A 23,699-nucleotide genomic window follows, 5' to 3' on the forward strand; every position below is an offset into this window, starting at 1 on the left:
ACGTTTTGGTGTCCCACGTAAGAAAAGCCAGCTGACAATGTATACATTTGCATCAAGAACTTGGAGATGGTTGGGAATAAATAAGGTCGTCCATGATTTACTGGCTGGGAAATTCTGGGAGTTGAAGTCCATAAGTCTGAAAAGTTCCTGCGGTTACCCCCGTCTTAGATTCTGATTCAACCCTATCCAAGAGGAATCATACTACTATGATCCAACTGGGGTTATTGGTATACCAAGGTCTAAATGTAACCTCATTGCCCCCCCCCCCCCCGCTAATCGGGTGGCGATCCCCTAGTCCAGTTGCTGGTTGGGGATGATGTGTACTGTGACCTCACTTCAGGAGGACATTTCTTGAGGAAGGCTGATCTAAAGAAAAAGGAGGAGGGGGTAGTAGAGATCATGCTACTGCTTTCTGTATTTTATCTGGGTTTTTGAATTGACCGCAAGAGTTGAGCTTCCTGAAGGGTGGTACAGGTGCCCTGTGGAAGGAATGGCTTTCCGAGGAGATGCTGCCTTCGAGAAGCCCAACCTCCATAAGCCCAGGCTCCCACAAAAAAGCAGCTGCAAACGCCCTCACACTCGTTTTGTTCCCCATCTTTGCTGGACTGGCGTCCTGCTCTTTCTCTAGCAACTAAAAGGTGGTCTTGGTGCAGTGCTCCCCACAGTGACCCTGTGTGGTGGACCAGGGTGGAGGAAGGCAGCTGGTTCCAAGCCCCTCCGGGTTGAGGGGACGACCCCTCCGGGTTGAGGGGACGACTGTTCAGTGGAACAGCTTGCCTCCAGAAGTTGTGAATGCCCCAACACTGGAAGTCTTTAAGAAGATGTTGGATAGCTATTTGTCTGAAACGGTATAGGGTTTCCTGCCTAGGCAGGGGGTTGGACTAGAAGACCTCCAAGGTCCCTTCCAACTCTACTATTGTATTGTATTGTATTACTTACCCTCAACCCCCTTCCAAGCAGCCCCCAGAGGGTCATGATTGGCCAACTTCCACGAGGAGTTTGCCATTCCTTTCCATTCCCTTTCTTTCTCTTTCCTTCCTTCCCTCCCTCTCTTCTTTCTTTTTCATTTATTTCTTACATGTATTTATTTATCGTATTTATTACATTTTATTTATTATGTTTAATAATTGACATTATTTATTCAATATTGGACCCTAACTCCCATCATCCCCAGCTGTCGGAGAGGCGGCTGCGGCTGATGGGAACTGCCACCTGCCACTCCTCCCCCAGCACGAGGGACGCTCATCCCGGTCCAGATGGCATCCAGCCACTGCATCCGAGCTCTGCCATTGGCTGGGACGTTTCCCCAAGGTAGCCAATGAGCACCCTATACGTCAACGGCCCGCCGGCTGGAAAACAGAATCTCCGCCTATTTCGGGCTTGGGTTCCTAGGAGCGAGCGAGGCGACAGGCGCGGCTTAGAGCGGCACGTTGTGATGTCATCCGCCGCAGACACGCGGGAGTCTCCTGTCGAATCAGCACCCCGGATCACCCCATGACGCGCTCTTCTCGGGGGTCTCGCGAGACTTCGCGGAATCTCCGCGTTAGGAGGCGGCGGCGGCCTCTGTTTTGCTTCGAGGCGCCTCTGTTCGCCCCTCTCGGGAAGCAGGAAGCCGGGCGAGGCACCCCGATCGCCGGGGACGCCGGCCGAGCGACCGAGATCTGGTAAGCGGCGCCCAGGACTACCGGGGCGACCTTTGATCCCTGGGGATCCCCTCCCCCCGGGGGAATTCCCCGCCCGCGTGGCAGCCCTCTTGGATTACAGCTCCCATCGTCCCCAGCCGCTCGCCCGATGCTCCCCAAGGGCCCTGGCCTACAGTCCCCATTCTCCCCGGTCTCCTCTCCGAACCACAAGTCCTATCCTCCCCGGCGGAACGGCCCCCGCCCTCTCGGGCCGAGACTGCGATGCCCATCATCCCCAGCCGCCAGGCTCCTCCCAGCCAGTGGATGCTGGGCCTCCCCTCCCTCAAAGGGCGTTTTGATTTTGGGGTATTGATTTCAATATCGATACGGTCCCCTAAGTGACAACATAAACACTCAGTAATACTTCTTTAAAAAGTATAAATATTAAGTATTAACCTTTGACCCTTCAGCGCTTTTCCCCCACTGCCATCGGCTGGAAACCAGGAGCCCAGAGGGCGGTGGGTGGGAGTGCGCTTGGCTGTTTATTTGTCTGCTTATTTCAATCATCCCACCTTGATTGTTTTCTGTGAACATGTCTAATATTCCCCTTTCCTCCTGTTTTCCCCACCACAACAACCCTGCAAAGTGGGCTGGGCTGAGAGAGAAAGGGACTGGCCCCAGATCACCCAGCTCATTTTCATGGCTAGGGCAGGACTAGAACTCACCATCTCTCACTTTCTAACCTGGTGCTTTAACCACTAGATCAGGGGTGCCCTTTGCAGCTTGGCGGCCTGGCTGAGGAGGGGGGAACTGGGCTGTGTGAGCAGCCTAACTTGTGCAAGTTTCACCCCGGGCCCGCCGCTTGTACAAGGGCTGCACGTGCACGAATGCTGACCTGCCACTCAACACGGCCCAATTCTGAAGAGGTCACGGCCTGATAGTGGGCGGGGGGTTGGGGGACCCCTGCAGTAGACCAAACTGGCTCATTGCCGTATCCTTCACTGAGTGAGAGAAAACTGTGGAATTCCTTTGCACCCAGGGCCCTTCTCCTGTCCTGTCCCAGTCTGAGCCAGTCCCCTTCCCCATCAGGCACATCAGAATTTTCCCTCTGGGCTTCTCTTCCTCCGTGGTCAGAGAGAGCAGTCAAGATGTCCGACAGCGAAGACAGCAACTTCTCCGAAGACGAGAGCGAGCGCAGCAGTGAGCCAGAGGAGGTGGAGGAGAATGAGGTGATGCTGAGCCACTAAGGGCTGGGAACTGGGATTCAGGGCTCCCCTTTGGCAAACTTGGGGACCAACCCTTATCTTCCCAGGGAAGCTGCTTCCGTTGAGCTTTAGTTTAGCCAGACTGGTTCTCCCTCGTCCCTGCAGGCAGAAGAGAGGGCCAGCGTCGTAGGAAGTGAGAAAGAAGAAGTGGAGGAGGAAGAAGAGGAGGAAGAGGAAGAGTATGACGAGGAGGAAGATGAAGATGATGATCGGCCTGCAAAAAAACCCAGACACGGAGGCTTCATTTTGGACGAAGCTGGTAAAAACGCCCTGCCTTCATGGTTGGGGTTTGATAGAGCAGAATACAGGGAGTCCTCAAACTTACAACAGTTTACTTAATGACCGTTCAAAGTTACAAAGGCACTGAAAAATGTGACATGACTGTTTTTCATGCTTATGACCATTGCAGTATGGTCACATGTTCAAAATTCGGACGCTGGGCAATTGACTCATATTTATGATGGTTGCTGTGTCGACCTTTTGCGACCTTTTGACAAGCAAAGTCAACAGGGAAGCCAGATTCACTTAACGGCCGGGTGACTAACTTATCAACTGCAACCATTCGCTTAACAACTGTGGCAAGAAAGTCCATTAAATGGGGGGGGGGGGGAATTCACTTAACTGTCTTGCATAGCAACAAAAATTTTGGGCTCAATTTTGGTCATAAGTCGAGGGCTACCGGTATGGAGAAAGAAACCAAGTTCTTACTGCTTCTCACAGTGCAGGTTTCTCCTGTTCTCTTTGTTTCCAGATGTTGATGATGAGTATGAAGACGAAGATCAGTGGGAGGACGGAGCAGAGGACATCCTGGAGAAAGGTAGGGTTGACCGGCTTCCTGTGCTGAAATCTGAGATCCAGAGAGCTCTAGATGTCAGGATCGATCAAGACCTTGCAAAGTGTACAACTCTGGCATACTTTTTCCTCTTAGGTTCCGGTAGTGATGGGGTTTCTGATCTCTTCCACCTACCTTCCCCACTGGGCACTCCCTTCACAGGCAGGATTAAAACCTTCAGGAGGCTGGTTGGGGTTTTGGGAGCACAATCTCAGCGCCTGTGACTTTCAGCAGTGGCCTCCCACTGGCTGAAAGAACTTTGAATAGGTTTTCCTTTTCCTCCTATTACGATTGGGGGCTTCTTAAAGTCGGTTGACCTATGACTACTTTTCAAAAGGTTTTGTCTTTTTCTTTGCTTCCTCCTATCAGAGCTAGAAACAGCTTCTTCTCCCCTCTGGGATGCCTCCACCCTCTTCCCAACCCATAAAAACCAAATACTTCTATGAAGCCACAAAGGCTGGGTTAAAATTACAAATAAGTCTTTGCTTGCGGAGTTGCACAGGGTCCATTTTGCACGGCAGCTGACAATGCAAGAGGCGCCAACTGAGCGCCTCTGAGACACCCCCCCATCCGGGTCCCAGCCCTTGCCCCCCTTCCCCAAGGCTGTCCCTACCCCTATCCCCAGCGCTTCCCTCCCCTCTCGCCACTTCCTTTGCGTTTCCGTGCATCTCATTCGCTTCTGCTTGGTTTGTGCCTCATCTTAATTTTGTTCCTTCCGCTTTTCTGTTCCCCATTCACCTCCACCCTGTGATTGGTTTTGATGATATTATTTGGCTCATACTGTCCGCCTTTCCACCACCACCACCACCTCCTCCTCCCGAGCAGAAGAAATCGAAGGTAAGACAGTTTTTTGTTTTCCTCCTCTCCATTCCAGCTCCACCAGCTGCCTTCCTTCTCTGCTTCGTTACAGCCAGGTGGGACAGAATGAATGGGGGAGGGGAAGAGCACCCCACCCGCGGGCTTAGCTGCTGCAGATAGCGCAGGGATCCTCGGGGTCAGGGTGTCCAGTGGTCCAGGCGTTCAGAAGCCATCTGCAAGATCTGCAGCTGAGATTCTTGGTTCATGTCCTTGAGTGCCAATGTATCTCTGTGCATAGGAAAAGAGTCTGGTTTCAACCCAGTTGCTTCTCTTTGCATGCCTCTTTTCTATGCGCAGGGACTTGGGGTGTGTAAACATCCCCTCGTAAACAATTATGCAAGCCTGCTGTTGCTTTTCGGCCTCCCCTGAATGTCCTGAGGAGGCCACTGGAGCATCTCTGCATAGAAACAAGGCAGCCCAGCTGCAGTTATCAGTAGCTTTCTGGGGGATTGCAAGAGCTGCAAAAGTCTTTTTTTCCTACCTTCTTCCTTCTTTCCTCCTTTTTCCTGGCTTTTTGGGTAAGCGTTCTAGACTTTGCAGAGAGCAGTGGGCTATCCCAGCCACCAGACTTCAGGTCTGGAGACTGCTGGTCCTTCCTTCTCGGCATTCTCTTCAAAATTGCCCACTGCTTCTCCTGCCCTTTGCCAACTCCTATCTTTCTTCTTAGCCTCCAACATCGACAATGTGGTGCTGGACGAAGACCGCTCCGGAGCCCGAAGACTGCAGAACCTGTGGAGGTAATAGGAAAGGGGCATTCCAAGGGGGTGGGGGCTGACTCTTCTGGGCTCCCTACCTGAGGTTGCCACGTTTGGGGAACCCTGGATTAAATAGATGACCTTACTCGTTTATATAGCCCATCACTATCTCAGCTATTTCTTCGTTAACTTTAATACTATATTTATTGTCTTACTTTTAATCTATAATATTGGTTTAGCAGATTAGAAGCTGCCCAGGGTCATGTGAAAGAGAGCTGGATGGCAAATAATTTAATAAAATACAATAACAGCCTAGAACACCCACGTATGTGAATAGCCCCCAGTCATAGGGGGACTTAACAACCACGTGGTTCATTCCTGTTACAAACTCTGTTTATATATAGCACCACAGAGCAAAGAATACAGTCACCATGTGCTTTACTGCTCAACTGTTTTACTGTAACAGGAAGCAAGATCTACTTGGAACAAAAGAGCATAGAGTATATATCATAGATCCAAACTTGTAAACACTGCCATCTACTGGCTGAATACTATTGTGGTGGTTCCAACAATTCCTCTTTTTTCCCCTACTACTCTGCTCTCTGTCTCTCCCACTTTCTTCAGGGACCAAAGAGAAGAAGAGCTGGGCGAGTATTACATGAAGAAATACGCCAAGTCTTCCGTGGGCGAGACGTGAGTAGGAGCATCTCCTCGGCTAAGAGTCCCCTTCAGTCTCTGATCAGCGGCCCCGTTTCCTGGGTTCTTACGGCCTTTCAGCTTTCTTCTTCCTTTGGTCTCTCTAGTGTGTATGGCGGCTCCGACGAGCTTTCTGATGACATCACACAACAGCAGCTACTTCCGGGAGTCAAGTAAGAGGCGACGGGTTTTACCTGCAGGGTGTGTGTGTACGAGGAGAGTTCGTTAGGGGCAGGGAGCAATGGTGGTGGTAACTGAAGGAGCCCACCAAGATGCTTTGGGTCAGACAAAGGAGCACAAAGGAGCTTGGGGGTTGGCACAAAGCAACCTTACGGGCTTCTTTTTCCCTCCCATTCAGGGACCCCAATCTTTGGACGGTGAAATGTAAGGTAAGTCTTGACGTGGGACAAGATTAGCGCCCCCCCCCCCCCCCCAGTGGGGGGAACAGTGCAATGGAGGGGTTTGGTTGAGTAATAACAGTTCCCACACCTTCCCTCCCCATGTCTCCTTGGTCTTACTGTTTTTCTTTTATGTTTTAAGTATATATATATGTGTGTGTGTGTGTGTATGTGTGTGTATATGTATATCTGTATGTATGTATGCATATATGTAAAACTTAGCTGCCCAGAGTCACCCTGTGGATAAGATGGGCAGCCAATAAATGTAATAAACAAACGAACTCGGTTATCCTGATGAAGGGGCTGCTTTGACTTCAGGTCAGGTGGCAGGAAGCACGGTGGCTCACGGGGTTAGGACGCTGGGTTGGAGCTTAGCAAGCCCTGTTTGAGACCCGAGTGCTGCTGCGGTGGGGTGAGCTCCCGTCATTGGCTCCAGTTCCCTTGATGTGGACAGGAATAGAGTTCCCATTGGCGTCCCCCAGGCACTGTTGCTGTCACCGGCTAATCCTTTAGACCCCGAAGCGCCTTAAACGGTGCCTGTGGCATGAAGGGCGGGGGTGAGGTCAGGTGGCCCCCGGGCTGTGCTGGAGCCCTGATTGCCACCACTGCTTCTCTTGTCTTCCCCCTCCAGATTGGAGAGGAGCGTTCCACCGCCATTGCCCTGATGAGGAAGTTCATCGCCTACCAGTTCACGGACACAGTGAGTGGGGTGGGAAGTGGGGGAAGAAGGAGGATTTCGTGTGCCTGATTTGGCTTTGTCCTGGGGGGGGGCGGGGGGGGGCTATGGGAGGCCCAGGGGTGAAATCCAGCAGGGTCCGACAGGTTCTGGAGAACCGGTAGTGGAAACTTTGAGTAGTTTGGAGAATAGGCAAATGTCACCTCTGGCTGGCCCCAGGAGTGGGGAGGGAATGGGGATTTTGCATTATCCTTCCCCTGCCACGCCCACAGAACCGGTAGTAAAAAAAAAGTTGAATTTCACCCTGTCCATTCATAAGCCCCCCCGGGTCTTGGGCCTTTCTTGGCCTGGCTGCTCGGCTGTAGAATCTTTCCCGAATCCTCTGGCTACATGTAGGGTTGTGGCTAAGACCTCGGGAGAGGACAGAGGGCCTTATCCTGTTTTAAAAGATCTATGGAGAAAAAAACCAGAGAGGTCAATCCTCATACACAGGAGCCTTTGACTCCCCCAGTGCCTTATTTTTAATGATATCCAGCCGTTACAATAAGGCAGCAAACAAACACAATGCTCCTTCATCATCAACTTTTCCCCACAACAACAACAACCCTGTGAGGTGGATTGGGCAGAGAGAGGGGGGGGGGGACTGGCCCAAAATTGTCCAGCTGGCTTTCATGCCTAAGGCAGGACTAGAACTCACCATCTCCTGGTGACAGACCTAAAGTCCCTTGCATCCGCTGTCTCGTGCATTTGACCTTTTGGGTATTTCTGGCAATAAGAGCGGGGAAGGCTTCTGGCCGCTGAGTGGTGTAGCTTCCCTCCTGCCTGCCGGTGTGTCTTCGCAGCCCTTGCAGATCAAGTCAGTGGTGGCTCCTGAGCACGTGAAGGGCTACATCTACGTGGAGGCCTACAAGCAGACCCACGTGAAGCAGGCCATCGAGGGGGTGGGCAACCTCCGGATGGGCTACTGGAACCAGCAGATGGTGCCCATCAAGGAGATGACTGACGTCCTGAAGGTGGTGAAGGAGATGACCAACCTCAAGCCCAAATCTTGGGTGCGGCTCAAGAGGGGCATCTACAAAAGTGACATCGCTCAGGTGAGCCGGGTTTCGAGGGGGCCTCTTTCAGAGGGAAAGGGGGGAGAACTTCAGCCCTTCTCAGAAGGCCAAAAACAACTCCCCCTCCCCAATAAAAAGGAGATATTTCCGGCGTGGGGGTGGGGGGACTTACTGGGAAGAAGGAAAAGAGATTGGTTAGGGATCTACAGGTAGTCCTTGACTTACAACAGTTCAATTTGTGGCCGTTCAAATGGCACTGAAAAGAGTGACTTACGACCATTTCTCACACTTACGACCGTTGCAGGATCTCCACGGTCACATGATTTACATTCGGAGGCTTGAAAATTAACTCACAAGTTACGACGGTCGCAGTGTCCCGGGGTTACGCGATCCCTTTTTGCGGCCTTCCAACGAGCCAAGTCACTGGGGGAGCCCAATCCACTTAACAACGGTGTTACTAGTTTGAGAACTGCAGCGATTCACTTAACGATTGTGGCCAGAAAGGTCGTAAAATGAGGCGAACATCACTTAACAAGTTTCTCACTTAGCATAACAAATTCTGGGCTCCATTGTGGTCGTAAGGCGAGGACCCCCTCGGTGTGTGTGTCTGTGTGTGTGAGATTTCCCCTCAGAGGCCTTCCGCACTGCCACTTCCTCCTCCTTTTTTGAAAAACTTATTTAATTTCATACATATAATGACAAGTATACCATTACAAATGAACAGAAATTATTTTGTATTGTCCATTATTATATCACTCCCTCAACCAAGAACAGCTGTCCTTTGCTCTTCTGCTTTCAGTGCACCATACCGCCATCTTATCTCCTCTCCTCCTGTCTACCTTTTTTCTTCCCTCTTCCATGCCTCTCTTCCCCACTTTCCCCTTCTTTCTCCTCTTTCCACTCCTTCTTTCTCTCCTCCTTCTCCTCTCCCTTCTATTTCCCCCCCTCCTGTCTCCTCTCTTTCTCCTTACCTCTACCTTTCCTTTCCACTCTCTCCAATTAATTCACATGGTGGATTTCAGCACCTGATCACACTTCATTTAATATTTGCTGGTATTGATAATGACATTCCAATAAACATCTTTCGTATTTATAGTTTTACTTACATCTCTTTTTAGTGATACACATATTTCAAAATTCCACTATTTGACACACACCCCAAGCCTATTTTTTTTTGACAATGTGTGAGCCACTTCCTTCTTTTGTTGCTAGGTAGATTACGTGGAGCCCAGCCAGAATCAGATCTCACTCAAGATGATTCCGCGCATCGATTTCGATCGCATCAAAGCTCGCATGAGCCAGGTAGGTGATGTGCGGCCTCACAGGAGGACCTCGGGATTTAAATACATTGAACCTTTTTAATGTTCTGCTGAGCCTCCGTTTTTCCTCTCTTAATCCTTGTTACTGTTTGGTCTTCCGTTTTGTAAAACAGTTGCAGCCTTACTTGGAATATTATTTCAAATATCCTCGCATCCTTCCCAACTCCAATCCTCCGCCTGCGTATTTACTGCAGTTGAATCCTTGTTTTCTGTTCTCCAAATCAACTGAGGCGGTTAGGAAGAGAGAGAAAGAAAACCGAAGTCAGAGTGCTAGAGAAGCCCTTGTCAAACAATAAAATGCAAAAAGCTAAATAACAAGCTTTGGTCCTCGCCCCTTTTCCAAAGATTTAAGTTTTTGGCTAATGGTTGGTGTGAATCTTTTTTCCGTTTGCAGAAAGATTGGGTGGCGAAATGTAAGAAATTCAAGCGTCCCCCCCAGCGTCTCTTTGATGCGGAAAAGATCCGGTGAGTGAGTTATGCCCTTTGCAGCATCCCCGTGGTGTTATATGTGATCAGAATTCAGGGGCTTGGCAACTGGTTCGAACTTACGTTGGTCGCAGGGTCCCAGGGTCACGCCCTTTTGCGACCTCGTGACAAGTCAAGTCAACGGGGAAGTCTGATTCACTTAGCAGCCAAGTTACTAACTTAGTCACTGCACTGGTTCACTTAACAAAAAGTGGCAAGAAAGGTGGTAAAACTCGGGGAAAACTCAACAAATGTCTCAGTTAACAGCAAACGTTGGGCTCAGTTGTCGTAAGTTGAGGACTACCTGTATATCTAGCCTCTGTGGGACATGATAGCATCTTCCACTATTTAGAAGGGCTGCCCCAAATAAGAAGGGGGTCAAGTGCCTTGCCTGAGCAAGGGGTTGGACTGGAAGACCTCAAAGGTCCCTTCCAACTCTGCTTGGGGAGAAGCTGCTCTGGGTTGACTTGTCCTGGTCTGCTTTGGCTTAACTCAGCCTTGTTGGGGGGGGGGGCAGCTGTGTGGACACACACCCCGGTGGGGGCTTTTCCACCAAAGCTCTGTTCCCCCCTTCCAGATCTTTGGGTGGTGACGTGGCCTCCGACGGGGATTTCCTCATCTTCGAAGGGAATCGCTACAGCCGGAAAGGCTTCCTCTTCAAGAGCTTTGCCATGCTGGCTGTGGTGAGGAGGGGGCTGCTTGGAGGGGCGGGATTCTTCTTCGGAGTCTGGGATGGGGGGGGGGGGTTTGAGGCCCATGGACCAATATTTTACGCACCGATATGCACATTGTCCGTTTTCATCGAGTCCCTTGTTCAATTTTCATCTTTTCATGCCGAATGTTTTTAATGCTGGGGGATGTCATCAAGGCTAGAAGGGTGTGGAGTTTCTGTAATGGAGGCAGGGGGGGAGGGGGACTCCGGGGTTCTCGGTTTTCTTGCAGACGTTGCAGTACCAAACGAGATCACACCATCAGTGCCACTACTGAGTATACTAACCACTAGTGTATCAACAGAGAGCTTCAAGGAGCCTTCAGTCTTTTTCCTCCTCCTCCTCCTCCTTTCCACAAACCCACCTCTCCTAGCACTGATGGTGTTACCTAGTTGGGTAATTAAATGACTGCAAGGAAACCACCAAGCTGAGAAAGAGTAACAAGGACCCCACCGGGCATCCTGAGTCACAGGGATTCCCTTCTATCAGCCAGCCTGGGGTCCAGTTCTGGATCCTGTCCCGAGGGTCCTCTCTGGGTTAATGTCCCCTCCCCCTCCCCAATCGCTGGCTCTTTTTCTGACCCAGATCACCGATGGAGTGAAGCCCACTTTGTCCGAGCTGGAGAAGTTTGAGGACCAGCCCGAAGGGATCGACTTGGAGGTGGTGACCGAGAGCACCGGTGCGTCCCCTGCCGCCTTCTCCTGCCTTTTGCCCCTCCTCCCGAGGGGAGGCTGCCTTGATGTGGCAGCTCCTTCGGGGCTCCTGGGAAGGGGACATCATCGGGGGCCCCGTGTGTTCAGCTGGGAGCAGGCCACCTTTCCTGGCTCCCGGTTAAGGGCCAGCCCCTCTGCTTGTCGGACGGCGCATCTTCACGCTTCCTGTTGTGGTTTCTTCAGGGAAGGAACGGGAACACAACTTTCAGCCGGGAGACAACGTGGAGGTGTGCGAAGGGGAGTTGATCAACCTGCAGGGGAAGATCCTGAGCGTGGACGGGAACAAGATCACCATCATGCCCAGGCACGAAGACCTCAAGGTAGGGGCCTCTGGACCATTTTGTCAGGGTGCCAAAGAGCATCCAAAAGTCAACCAGAGTCCCAGGCAAAGGATTGCTCAGTTCCAATTGATGAAGAGAGCCACGTTGGCACATCTGGGAAAAGCCGAATCTGAAAGCTTCCCGGTTTTCCTCACCCAGTTGAGAGTTCAAGATCTCCCCCCCCCCTTCCACAAGCCCATCCCATGCTCCAATCTCCCACTGCCACCCTGGCAGCTTTACAAAAAGGCTCTCGGAAAACAGTTCACCATTCTGGCTGGGGGGCCTCAGGAGAAGAGGAGCCCTACTTCAGCCGTGGGGCTGAGAACCAGTTGCCCCCCCCCCCTCCCCAAGGGCTGCGTCCCGGCCCTGAGCAATGGGCAGTTCCTGTCTGGCCTGGAAGGCAAACCTGGGTTAACCCGAGTCCGTCTTCTCAACCAGGATTGGTCCACTGGGCTGTCTTCCAGGGCTTTTGAGCAGGAGAAAAGTCGTAGCGCCTGCTCCTTTGGACGACGTGCTTTCCTTGTATCAATGACAGTCCGATTCTTAGAGCCTCCTGCCCCCCCCCCCCCCCGAGGAAGCCTCATTTGCCTTGGGGTGTTTTATGTGAAGCCTTCATGTAAGTCAGTGCCTGCTAAGCTTAGCAGCTTTTAAGGTGTGTGGACTTAAACTCCCAGAATTCCCCAGCCAGATGAGTGGACTTTCTATTCCCAGAAATTGAAGTTGAAATCTACATATCTTAAAAGTTGCCAAGGCTGAAAAATTCTGCTGCAAGGGGAGGCCCTTGGCATTTCTATGACCTCTGACCTCTCCTCTGCAAGGACCAGACCCTCCTTTCCCATCCAACAAACAAAGACAGACCCCCACCCCTTATTTGCAGGGAGTGCTCTTGTCCCCCATCCTCTGCTCTTTTGTTCCCCTCCCCCTCCAGGATATGCTGGAGTTCCCAGCTCAGGAGCTGCGCAAATACTTCAAAATGGGGGACCACGTGAAGGTCATCGCCGGGCGCTTTGAGGGCGACACGGGGCTGATTGTCCGCGTGGAGGAGAACTTTGTCATCCTTTTTTCTGACCTGACGATGCACGAGGTGAGTGGCCGAGGGGCCCCGCAAAATTCGTGGTCTGCGAGGCATTTGCTCTTGAATTATGGGTCCGGCTCGGGAGGTCGGAGCGGAGGAGAAAGGGAGCGGAGGAGCGTGGGCTCCTTGGGGCTTTCTGAGGCTGGCTGTGTCTTTGCAGACGTTTCACAACCCAACTAGGGAACATTATCAGTGCTAGAAGGGAGTGGGGTTTGTTTATATACTAGGAGCTTGCCCTATGTGTGTAGGTGGGGTGATGGTTTGTTTGTTTTTTTGGTCGTGAAACAGAGCAAACCCCACTCCCTTCTAACCCTGATGATGCTCCTTAGTTGGGTAATAAAATGTCTGCAGGAAAACCATCAGGCTCAGAGAGGCACCAGGGACCTCACAGTCTTCCTCCTCCTCTTCTGCCTCTTCTCCATAACCCCCCTCCTTCTAGCACCGATGATGTTCCCTAGTTGGGTCATGAAATGTCTGGAAGAAAACAAAAAGAACACCAACGACCCCACAGTTGTCATCTTGCTCCTCTTCCCCTCCTCCTCTCCACAAACCCCACTCCCTTCTGATGATGTTATGTGGTTTGGTCACAAAACGTCTGCAAGGAACATTGAACTCCTGTTTCTCTCCACCTCCACAGCTCAAAGTTCTTCCACGAGACCTTCAACTCTGCTCCGAGACCGCCTCTGGTGTGGACGTGGGGGGCCAGCACGAGCTGGGAGAACTAGTGTTGCTGGACCCCCAGACGGTCGGGGTCATTGTGCGTCTCGAACGCGAGACCTTCCAGGTGGGTGGGCGACACCTCCAGAATGTGAAGAGTTCAGATTCAGAAACTGCAGCTTCCTGGCTGTCTCCCCAGTTTGGCATGAGCTTAATTTCCAAATATCCAGTGCCGTAAAAACAGGAATTGTCACGCTAGATCCTGCCAATACCTTAAAGCCGTATTTCTCAAGCTTGGCCATTCTAAGAGAAACTCCAGCAGAGCTGGCTGGGGAATTCTGGGAGTTGAAGTCTGAAAATGGCCAAATGTTAACTCATAAAGTTGCCATGGTGAGGAAAGGGGGGGGGGGAGGGCATTCCATGCATACCTTTGACTAGAGTCAGATCTCAAGATTACTACAGCAGGGTTGTGAGGTGTGCACCTCATTGGGGAATGTGATTTATGACACAGACTGAGGGGAGGAAAGAAATGGGCAAAATTCAGCCATAATTCAAGTGAGGTCAGATCTGACTGCAATGGGGGTATTGCCGAAATGGTGTTCCTAATAAATGACTGGATTTCTTTTGAAACATGGCTCGAGGCTCATGAATTAATTAGGGCATCTTTCGGAAACCCGACAGACAGTCAGATCTGACCTCATTTTAATTATGACTGAACTTTGCCCCTGAAACCTGACACCAAGCTTCAGAAACACTGTTTTAAAAAAAAGCTTTTTTGAAATGGTAGTTGCTCCATGCCCCGTTTAAGGCAGTCAACCCGCCTGGGTTGGTGCTCAGAAGGCATTTGCATGGGAAGGGGGCAAGCTCTCGTGCTCCCAATGGAAAACCTGGCATCTCTGAAATTAATAATAATAATAATAATAATAATAATAATAGTAATAGTAATAGTAATAGTAATAGTAATAGTAACGCCCTGCAGAGGTGTATGGTCTCCCCTCCCTCCCACTCCCGAGCCGGAAAGTTTCAGCTTGCCGAGTGACGCGGTGAAGGTGAGGGAGGGGCAGCTGCTTTGCAGAGCGAGATGGGCAGCCTGTACATTGAATGACTGAATCCGTGCGGAATTCCCTTTCCTGCTTCGGCGTTTGTCGCAAGGCAGAGCAGCTGGTTTTGGGTCCCTCAGCTGAGCTCCTCCAATCGATGACCCTGAGGCCCCCGGGGGCTTCGCAGGTGTCCCCTGGGGACCTCCCCTGCCTCCTGGCTCTCTCAGCCTGTCTCTCTCCTCCTCCTCCTCACTCAGGTCCTCAGCATGAACAACCAGCTGGTGACCGTGCGGCACCAGGCGGTGAATCGGAAGAAGGACAATCGCTTTGCGGTCTCCCTGGACTCGGAGCAGAACAATATCCACGTGAAGGACATTGTGAAGGTCATCGAAGGGTCTCATTCGGTGAGCCACCCCCCAGGGCGGACGTTGAACTGTGTGGGCGCAGCAGGGGGAGGAAGCTTTCTCTCTGACTGCCTTCATCCCTTTGGTGGAAAGAGGAGCTGGGGAGGGCGGCAGATGGTATCTGAGGGGCTGCCAGAGAGATGAGGAAGAGGCCACCTTGTCCTCCAGGGCCCCCGGAGGCAGGAGGAGAAGCAACGGAGGGAAACCGATCCAGGAGAGAAACAACCTGGAATTGAGGAGAAACTTCCCAACAGGGAGGAGGACATTTAACCAGTGGGACAAAAGTTGCCTCCAGAAGTTGTGGCTGCTCCAACACGGAGGATTTTAAGAAGAAACTGGATTCAGGGTTTCCTACTTGAGCAGGGGGCTGGACTAGAGGACCTCCGAGGTCCCTCCCAGCTCTTTTATTCTGTTACTCACCCCTGGGGAGTGGAAGGCACAAGTGGCCTGAATTTTGATCTCCTGGCTGTGGGGACGCTGCTGTGGCTATAAGTGCAAGGACCTTTTCTAGGCCATTTTTTCCAGGGTGGATGTAACTAAAGGAGCTGTAAGTCAAGGAGGGCTTGTGACTCGTGGCTCCTCTGCCTCCTTCCAGGGCCGCGAGGGGGAGATTCGGCACCTCTTCCGGGGCTTTGCTTTCCTGCACTGTAAGAAGCTGGTGGAGAACGGAGGGATGTTTGTGTGCAAGACGAAGCATTTGATTCTGGCCGGGGGCTCCAAGGTGAGGCAGCCCCTTCCCCCCGCTGGCCCTGAGCGACTTGCGTGGGAGGGGCGGGGATGCCCATCCCAGGCCAGCCCTGGCAGCCTTCCCAAAAGTGGCCTGGAACGGCCTGGATCCCGTCCTTCTCGGGGAGCTTGGGGGAGGGGGGTGGGGGGAGGGGCGACCTAGGCAAATGGTAGGTGAAGTCCACATATTGATTGATTATCTATATCAGGGGTGTCCAAACTTGGGAACTTTAAGACTTGTGGACTTCAACTCCCAGAATTCCCCAGCCAGCTATGCTGGGAGTTGAAGTCCACAAGTCTTAAAGTTCCCAAGTTTGGACACCCCTGATCTATATTATTTTAACAAATAACTCAAGGTGGCCAACATGCCCAATACACTTTCCTCCTCCTATTTGCCCCACAACAACAACCCTGCGAGGCGGGTTGTGCTTAGAGAGGAACTGACCCAAAGTCACCTGACGGCTTTCATCTCTCAGGCAGGACTAGAATTCACTGTCTCCTGGTGATTGGCCCAAAGTCACCCGGCCACCTTTTATGCTTAAGGCGGGACTAGAACTCGCGGCCTCCCGCTCTCTGTCCTTGTGCCTCCACCCCTAGACCAAACTGAGCTTCCTTTTGCAGCCCCGGGATGTCACCAACGTCACGGCGGGGGGCTTCGTGCCCATGAGTCCACGGATGAACAGCCCAATGCACCCCAGCTCTGGAGGTGGGTGGAAGGAGGGAGCCGCCTCGGGCCTCGTGGGGTGGGGCGGGGGTTCCCCACCATCCTTCCCCCTCCCTGGGAGGGCAGCCATTGCAGCAGCCAGAAGAAAAGGAAGAAGCCATCTCAATCCTCCCCACCCTTTGAGCTGAGCGTCCAGTTTTGGGTGTCAAAACAGCGCCTACACCAAGGTCCTTCCCTGGGAGTTATAACCGACTGTGTTTTTCGGACTATCAGACGCACTGAGATTTCGAAGAGGTAAGTAAGAAAAAAATGTTTTTGCCTTCCCCAGAAGCACCCTGCAGGCTTCAGCAGGGCTGGGGGAAGGCAAAAACGCCCCTTGGAAAACAGCCTGTTTTTCGCAAAAACCCATTTTGGCCTTCCCCCAGCCCTGCTGAAGCCTGCAGGGTGCTTCCGGGGCTTGGGGGAAGGCAAAAAGGCCTCAGTTTTTGCGAAAAATGGCCCCGCTTTTTGCAAAAATGCGGCGCTTTGGGAAGCTAAAAATGGCTGTACTCGGTGTATAAGATGCACCAACATTTCCACGCTCTTTTAGGGTGGAAAAATGTGCGTCTTACACTCCGAAAAATACGGTAGGTGCCCATCTGAGATTGGCATTGCCCAGATCAAATGGCAATATCCTCCCAAGAGGAGGCGAGGAAAGGCATTAGATGGGCTGCCCCAGCAAGAGGAGAGTGGCACTCACACCTGTCTTTAGCAAAGGGCCACCATGCACACAATCTCCTCCCCCCCCCCAAGGAGCCCCCCGGGAGGTCCTTCCTCTTTGCACACCTGCTTTTTTTACCTTCTGCAGGGCCACGGGGCGGCTTTGGCGGGGGCGGAATGAACCGAGGCCGTGGGCGCAGGGATAACGACCTCATTGGACAGACGGTGCGGATTTCTCGAGGGTCTTACAAAGGTGAGAAGACACCACTGGCGAGGGGTTGTGGGCCGTTGTTTTTTTGGTCCACTGTTATGCAGATCGTCACCGTTGTTAAGAGAATCATACGGTCCTTAAGTGAACCCGGCTCCCTCCATTGACTTTGCCCTGTCAGAAGCTGGCTGGGAAGGTTGTGTTACCCTGATAGCTCACCTGTAGCCAGGGGTGAAAGGTCCGGTCCCAATGTTAAAGGTCCAGTGAAGCGGGTGTTTTGCTGCTCGTGCCTACCTGGACGAATCTTCTCCATTAAAATTAGCGCCTGGAAGGACAGGTAGGCAATTATTAACCCTTTCCGACCTGTGAACGTCAACTCCCAGAGGTTCAGAAGTTGCAAAGGGTTCATAATTGCCCACCCATCTCCTAGGAGTTAGAAGAGCGTCAACAGAATTGGACTTAGCTCATTTGCCACTACTACGTAGAGATTCCAGGCTGCCCCCTCATTTGACGCCTGCCCTGTGGAACCTCCCCGCTCGTCTTTTCCAGGCTACATCGGCATGGTCAAGGATGCCACGGAATCCACCGCCAGGGTAGAGCTGCACTCCACCTGCCAGACCATCTCGGTGGATCGGGAACATCTGACGATCGTGTAAGAGCTGATTTGAGATGTGGAGGGAGGGAGGGAGAGCCCCCCCCCCCCGGTGCTTGGTTTCAGAAATGTCCTCTGGGTAGGACAGGAGCCCCTCTGGGCTGAGCCGAATGGGGTGATCTGCCTGCTTTCTGGGACCCAACTCATTCGCTCCCCTCCTCCTGCAGAGATTCCAAAAAGCCATCTGGCATGCCCTCTGGCTATGGGCGCACCCCCATGTACGGCTCTCAGACGCCTATGTACGGCTCAGGTTCCCGTACGCCCATGTACGGAACCCAGCACGATGGTGAGTAGGAGAAAGCGGGGGCAACTGTCTGGCCAGGAGCGGGCGGTGGGTTTCTTAGCATCTGACCTGCTGGCTATCCCGAAATGTCTCTTTCCCCCTTCGCCTGTGTTTGAAGAAGGAGGCCGTTGAATTCCCTCACCTGAGGACATTGTGTGTGAGGGTGGGCTGCCTGAAAATCAGCTGGCACCTGAGCTGATGGTGCCCTGCCCCTTTAAGACCTCTGCCTAGGCTGCCCAGCAACAAGCAACTATAAAAGCCAGACAGAAAAGCATCTGGATTTGGTGGATGTTGTTGTGTAGGAGTAGGAGTAGTAGGAATAGTAATAGTAGGTGGTGTGTAGCAGTGCGAGGGGAATTCATTCAACACAATAACTGACTAACTAATAACACGCCGTTTTTTCAGGAAACCGGACCCCGCACTATGGTTCCCAAACACCCTTACATGATGGCAGCCGGACACCCGCCCAGAGCGGCGCCTGGGATCCCAACACCCCTTCAAGGTAGGGCTTCCGGTCCTGTGGAGGAGGGAGTCAGGGCTTGGGGGGGGGGGGGCTCTTGGCACAGGGCCCGGGGGCTGAACTGGATACTTTTTCTACAGGCCAGAGGAAGAGTTTGACTACGGATTCAATGATGAGCCCACGCCTTCTCCCCAAGGCTATGGGGGAACCCCCAACCCCCAGACCCCAGGCTACCCAGAGCCTTCTTCCCCGCAGGTTAATCCTCCATACAACCCTCAGACTCCTGGAACCCCAGCCATGTAAGTGTCCCCGTGCTGAAATCGCTTGGCTGGAGGGTGGCCAATGGGTTGGGTGGCTAACTCCGGAAAGGCTCAGGGGACCCTCCTCTTACAGTCACCCTGGGGGGTTTCCATAGGACTCTACTGACAGAAGAGAATCTCTGTGGCTTCTTGGTGCCCTCTGAGCTTGGAGGGTTTTTTGCAGGCGTTTCACGGCCCAGGTGTCTGGGTGCCTAATAGCATCCGAAAGTAAATCAGAGTCCGAGGCAAAGGATTCCTCAAAGTTCCAAGGGAACATTTATGAAGAGAGCCATGTTGGCACATCGGGGAAAAGCCGAATCTGAAGGCTTCCCGGTTTTCCCCACCCAGTTGAAAGTTCAAGATCTTGCCCCCACACCCACAAGTCCATCCCATGGTCCAATCATCCCCTGCCATGCTGGCAGTTCCACCCACCCAGTTCCGGTCAGGTGCAAAGACAAAGGATGACCTTGGCCTCCCAGAAAGAATGTTGTTATGGCTACATCGCATCTAGCTCCATACAGTCCCTTCTCCCTCCCATTCTCCCACCATAGGAAATGCAGAGTAGAATAATAGAAAGTGTGGCGGGCCCAAGATCCACAAAAAAGGATGGCTGCAGGCCTGACACCAAGTGGGTAACCTTATCAGTGTTAGAAGGGAGTGGGGTTTGTGGGATGAAGGAGAAGCAGGAGGAGAAGGAGGCAAGTAAGGGGAGAGGAGGAGGAGGAGGAGGAGGAGGAGGAGGCTCTACAGGGTTCTCAGAGCTTGGTGGTTTTCTTGCAGGCATTTCGTTACTTCACTAGGGACCCTCGTCTGTGCTAGAAGGGAGGGGGGTTCGTGGAGCAAAGGAGAAAGAAGGGGAGGAAGGAGAGGAGGAGGAGGAGGACTGTGGGGTCCTTGGTCCTTTCTTAGAGGTGCAAGGGAGTTTAGAAGGGAGGGGTGTTTGCTCCTTCCACCCACAATGTTTCCTAGTTGGGTCATGAAATGACTGCAAAAAAAGGGAGGAGAGGAAAGAGAGAGAGAGAGAGAGAGAGAGAGATAAAAGGAAAGGAAAAAGAAAACCATCAAACTTAGAGAGCACCAATGACCTCACAAAAAAGTCTCCCATTGAGAGCCCCCCCCCAGGAGGTTCCCCTTTACAGCTGCTGATTTTCGGACTGTACCAGATCAGAGGAGGGGAGGGGAGGGGAGGGGAGTGAGATGATGTTGTGGCCGTTTGAAGAAAGCCTCTTGTCTTGGCAAAGGTACAACACAGAGCAGTTCTCTCCGTATGCCGTCCCGTCTCCTCAGGGCTCCTACCAGCCGAGTCCCAGCCCTCAAAGTTTCCACCAAGTGGCGCCTAGTCCTGTGGGCTACCAGAACACCCACTCCCCTGCCAGCTACCACCCGACTCCTTCACCAATGGCTTACCAGGTACGCTCGATAAAGCCAGCCAATGGCACTTCTCTCCCTCTGGGCCTTTAGAACAGCTCTGCAGCCTCACCTTGGGAACAATGCTTTTAACTTTTGGAAAACTCTTTGATTTTTAATCATTTACTGTATGCCGCCCAGAGTCCCTCTGTAAAGGAGATGAATCTTTTTAAAATTTGAAAAAGGAACAGATGGGGCACCCTTTGGAAAGGCATCTTTGCTGATTCTCCTAGGACATAAAGTGGCATAAAGTGGTTGAGTAAAAGCCCAGCCAATGAAAAGGTGGGAATCAGGTTGCCACTGTACCTGTCACCTACCACAATTAAGTAGCTGCCTAGAACCAGCCGGTTCTGACCCGTCTCTTCAAACACAGGAAGCCTTCTGTAATTAATCAACTATTCCTTTATTAGGAGCACCAGCAGTCCCAGAAAAGTTTCTCTCTCACAGCAGGCTAAGAAGTCTGTCCGGGAGGGAGATTCATAGTTGTCCAGCATACCTATTCATCTCCAGCCTCTGCCTTTTATCCCCAGAGCTAGGGTGGGGCTTCGCTAGCAGGGCTGGCTCTTCCTTCCCAAAGACCGGCCCATAGATTTCCACTGTTCTCCTCTCCTCTGCCTTCTGTCAGACACTGGGCCCAGCTGTTCCTCCTCTTCCTCATCAGCCACCTCCAGACCTGGGGGCTGTTGACTCTCCACCTGAGGGCTGACGGATGGGCCAGGCTCCGCCTCTGTCGCTCTCTCGCTCTCTCTGCCAGCTTCGTTCCCTCTTCCCCCTCGGAGCTCTCAGGCTGCCCTGATGCTGACCCTGACCCCCACACTGCCTCCTCCTCTTCCTCTGATTCGGCTGCTGGAGGGGCCGCTGGCCGACAGGCCACAACAACATCCCTGATTTTCTCCCTCTCTCTCTCCCTCCAGGCTAGCCCCAGCCCCAGCCCGGTGGGCTTTAGCCCTATGACCCCGGGGGCTCCTTCCCCAGGGGCCTATAACCCTCACACCCCAGGCTCTGGGATTGAGCAGAGCTCCAGCGATTGGGTCACCACCGATATCGAGGTCAAAGTGAGCGACTCGTACATGGACAGCCTTGTTATGGGGAAGACCGGGGTCATCCGAAGCGTGAATGTAAGTGGCTGGGCAGAGGAGGCCGCTTGCGAAAGGGGCAAAGAGTCTAAAGGGAAAACCCCCGAAAGGAGGACATTTTGGGGGGGGGAGGTCCTGTCTTTGGGTCTGGTTACCTCTGAGTTGAGGGCTCTCAATTCCACTACAGGTGGTCCTTGACTTACGGCCCCCATTGAGCCCAAAATTCCCAATGCTGAGCGAGCCAGCAAAGTGAACTTTGCCACGTTTTATGACCGTTCTTGCCGTTGTTAAGTGAATCCCTGTCATTAACCTAATCACACGGTTGTGAAGTGAATCGGCTTCCCCAACAGCCAGATTTTGATCACGTGACTACCGAGATGTGGTCGTAAGTGTGAAAAGCATTCATCGGTCACTTTTTCCCAGTGCTGTTATAACTTTGAATGGTCCCTAAACGAATTGAGGACTACCTGTAATCCAGAAGGAACAACGTAGGGCCAGCCCAGGGGGACCCCAAGGAAGGCCGGCTGTATCTTCGCAACTAGCCCTCCCTGGCTCTCCTCCATCTTTACGGCTACCGTTTCATGTTGATCCAGCAGCCGAGGGGAAATGATTCTGTTCTCCCCAGAGTTAGGTGAGCTTTCCTGTGGTTGACGCTTCCATCTTGTCACCTGGGTGGTTTTCTTTCTTTTCCCCCTCCCCCCTCCCTTTCTCCCCTCCCTCGCTTGCCCTGCTAGGGTGGGATGTGTTCGGTCTACGTCAAGAAATGTGAAAAGGTGGTCAGCATTTCAAGTGAATACCTGGAACCTGTCATACCTGCCAAGAATGATAAGGTAGGCCGAAGCTTTCTCCCCCAGGCAGCCTTGGGTTGGTCTGTCTGTCTATCATCTAGCTAATCTAATCCATCCTTCCACTCAACTTTATCTGTCTGTCTGTCTGTCTAGGTATGTATGTATCTTCTATCTATCTATCTATCTATCTATCATCTATCTATCTATCTATCTATCTATCATCTGTCTATTCTAATCCATCCATCTATCCATCCACTCAACTTTGTCTATCGTCTGTCTGTCTGTCTGTCTGTCTGTCTGTCTGTCTGTCTGTCTGTCTATGTAATCTAATCTACCACCCATCAATTCACCTTTATCTGTCTATCTATCATCTAACTAATCTAATCTAATCTACCTGTGTCTGCTCCTCTCTGTGGCTGCCTTGGAGCAAAAGGCTTGGGGAAGCCTCACTTTTTAGCCAAGTAGCTCTGAGTTTTCTCCTGCCTTGCAGGTCAAAGTCCTCTTGGGAGAAGACCGTGAAGCAACGGGGATGTTGCTGAGCATTGATGTGGAAGACGGCATCATCCGCATGAACCTAGAAGAGCAGATCCGAATTCTCAACTTGCGCTTCCTGGGCAAACTCGTAGAAGCTTAGCAGTGCTGAGAACAAGAGTGGGGTGTAATTAGGGGGCTTAGTTATGTTTTCTTCCCTCTTTTTTCACGTAGCCGGTTGCCTCCCGACTGCACCCCAAGGCTTTGTACAGATTTGCTCCAGAGGAAAGTTTATATTTTTGGGGGTGCGTGTTCGAGTTTCTTCCTGCCGCCTATTTTCCCCCAGCGCTGCGGGTGACTGCTTGGGTGAGGGACAATCTAGCCATGGTGTTATGAAGAAGAGCTGCCTCCAGTGGAGCACCGTGCCCCCTCTTCCGTAGCACTTTATGGCCTCTTCGGCACCAAAACATCCAACCTGTAGCTTGTTTTAATAAAAGCATCTCATAAAGATTCCATATTGTGAATTCCTACTTACAGAAATCTTGAATTTGTCTGTCTGTCTACCTTACTGACTTATGCAGGTAGTTCTTAGCTTAAAACCACAAGTTAGGCCAAAATTTATGCTCTTAGTTGAGTTTTGACCCATTTTACGACATTTCTTGCCACATTTGTTAAGCGAATCACTGCAGGTGTCAAGTAACATGGATATAAGTGCATCTGGCTTCCCCATTATCAGAAGGTGGCAGGACAGTCATAAATATGAGTCAGTTTCCAAGTTTTTATCATGTCACGGTGGGGATGCTGCAACCGTCATAAGTGTGAAAAACAGTCCTAAGTCACTTGCAATTCAAGCGGCCACTAAATGGACTGTTGTAAGTCAAGGACTATCCATGCTTCCCAACTCAACTAGGGCAATTCTGGTGAATTTATAATCAAAGCAATAAGATAAAAATTTTAATTTAATAAGTATTTAGATGCAATAAGCGCTAACTGTGGAAGCTTTGGCTCTATATCGTGTGAAAATCGAGGGCTGGTTTCAGTTTTTCTTTTTAAAGGCACGTGTCTTGCTCTTCGCACGTGCTTTGCTGTCCCTGCGGCTCTTTAACCTTGCCACTTTCCGGAAAGACCAGAAGGGAAGAAAAGATCCCGCCCTTTCGCGTTCTAGC

At 51.9% G+C, this 23,699-nt stretch overlaps 1 protein-coding gene across 4 annotated transcripts; it reads left to right on the plus strand.

Moving 5' to 3' along the window:
* The first annotated feature begins 1,534 nt into the window (after positions 1-1,534).
* SUPT5H (SPT5 homolog, DSIF elongation factor subunit) lies at positions 1,535-23,046 on the plus strand. 4 transcript variants are annotated; one of them, XM_081962521.1, is made up of 30 exons: positions 1,535-1,664; positions 2,712-2,851; positions 2,993-3,146; positions 3,639-3,704; positions 4,545-4,556; positions 5,245-5,314; positions 5,897-5,965; positions 6,076-6,141; positions 6,327-6,357; positions 6,998-7,066; positions 7,885-8,136; positions 9,310-9,399; positions 9,811-9,881; positions 10,459-10,564; positions 11,177-11,270; positions 11,488-11,624; positions 12,553-12,708; positions 13,337-13,483; positions 14,654-14,800; positions 15,396-15,521; positions 16,148-16,232; positions 17,038-17,142; positions 17,647-17,749; positions 17,917-18,035; positions 18,438-18,534; positions 18,633-18,791; positions 20,033-20,201; positions 21,113-21,316; positions 22,009-22,104; positions 22,553-23,046. In XM_081962521.1, exons 2-30 carry the CDS (start codon positions 2,771-2,773, stop codon positions 22,694-22,696), a joined length of 3,225 nt encoding a protein of 1,074 aa, XP_081818647.1. In that variant the 5' UTR covers positions 1,535-1,664; positions 2,712-2,770; the 3' UTR covers positions 22,697-23,046. The 4 variants fall into 4 exon arrangements, with proteins under 4 accessions (XP_081818647.1, XP_081818649.1, XP_081818650.1 ...); XM_081962522.1 differs by having other exon boundaries at positions 1,556-1,664; positions 2,662-2,851; XM_081962523.1 differs by lacking the exon at positions 4,545-4,556.
* The last annotated feature ends 653 nt before the right edge of the window (positions 23,047-23,699 follow it).

This window comes from Natrix helvetica (assembly GCF_964273705.1).
Source record: "Natrix helvetica genome assembly, chromosome: 9".
Classification (NCBI taxonomy): Eukaryota; Metazoa; Chordata; class Lepidosauria; order Squamata; family Natricidae; genus Natrix; species Natrix helvetica.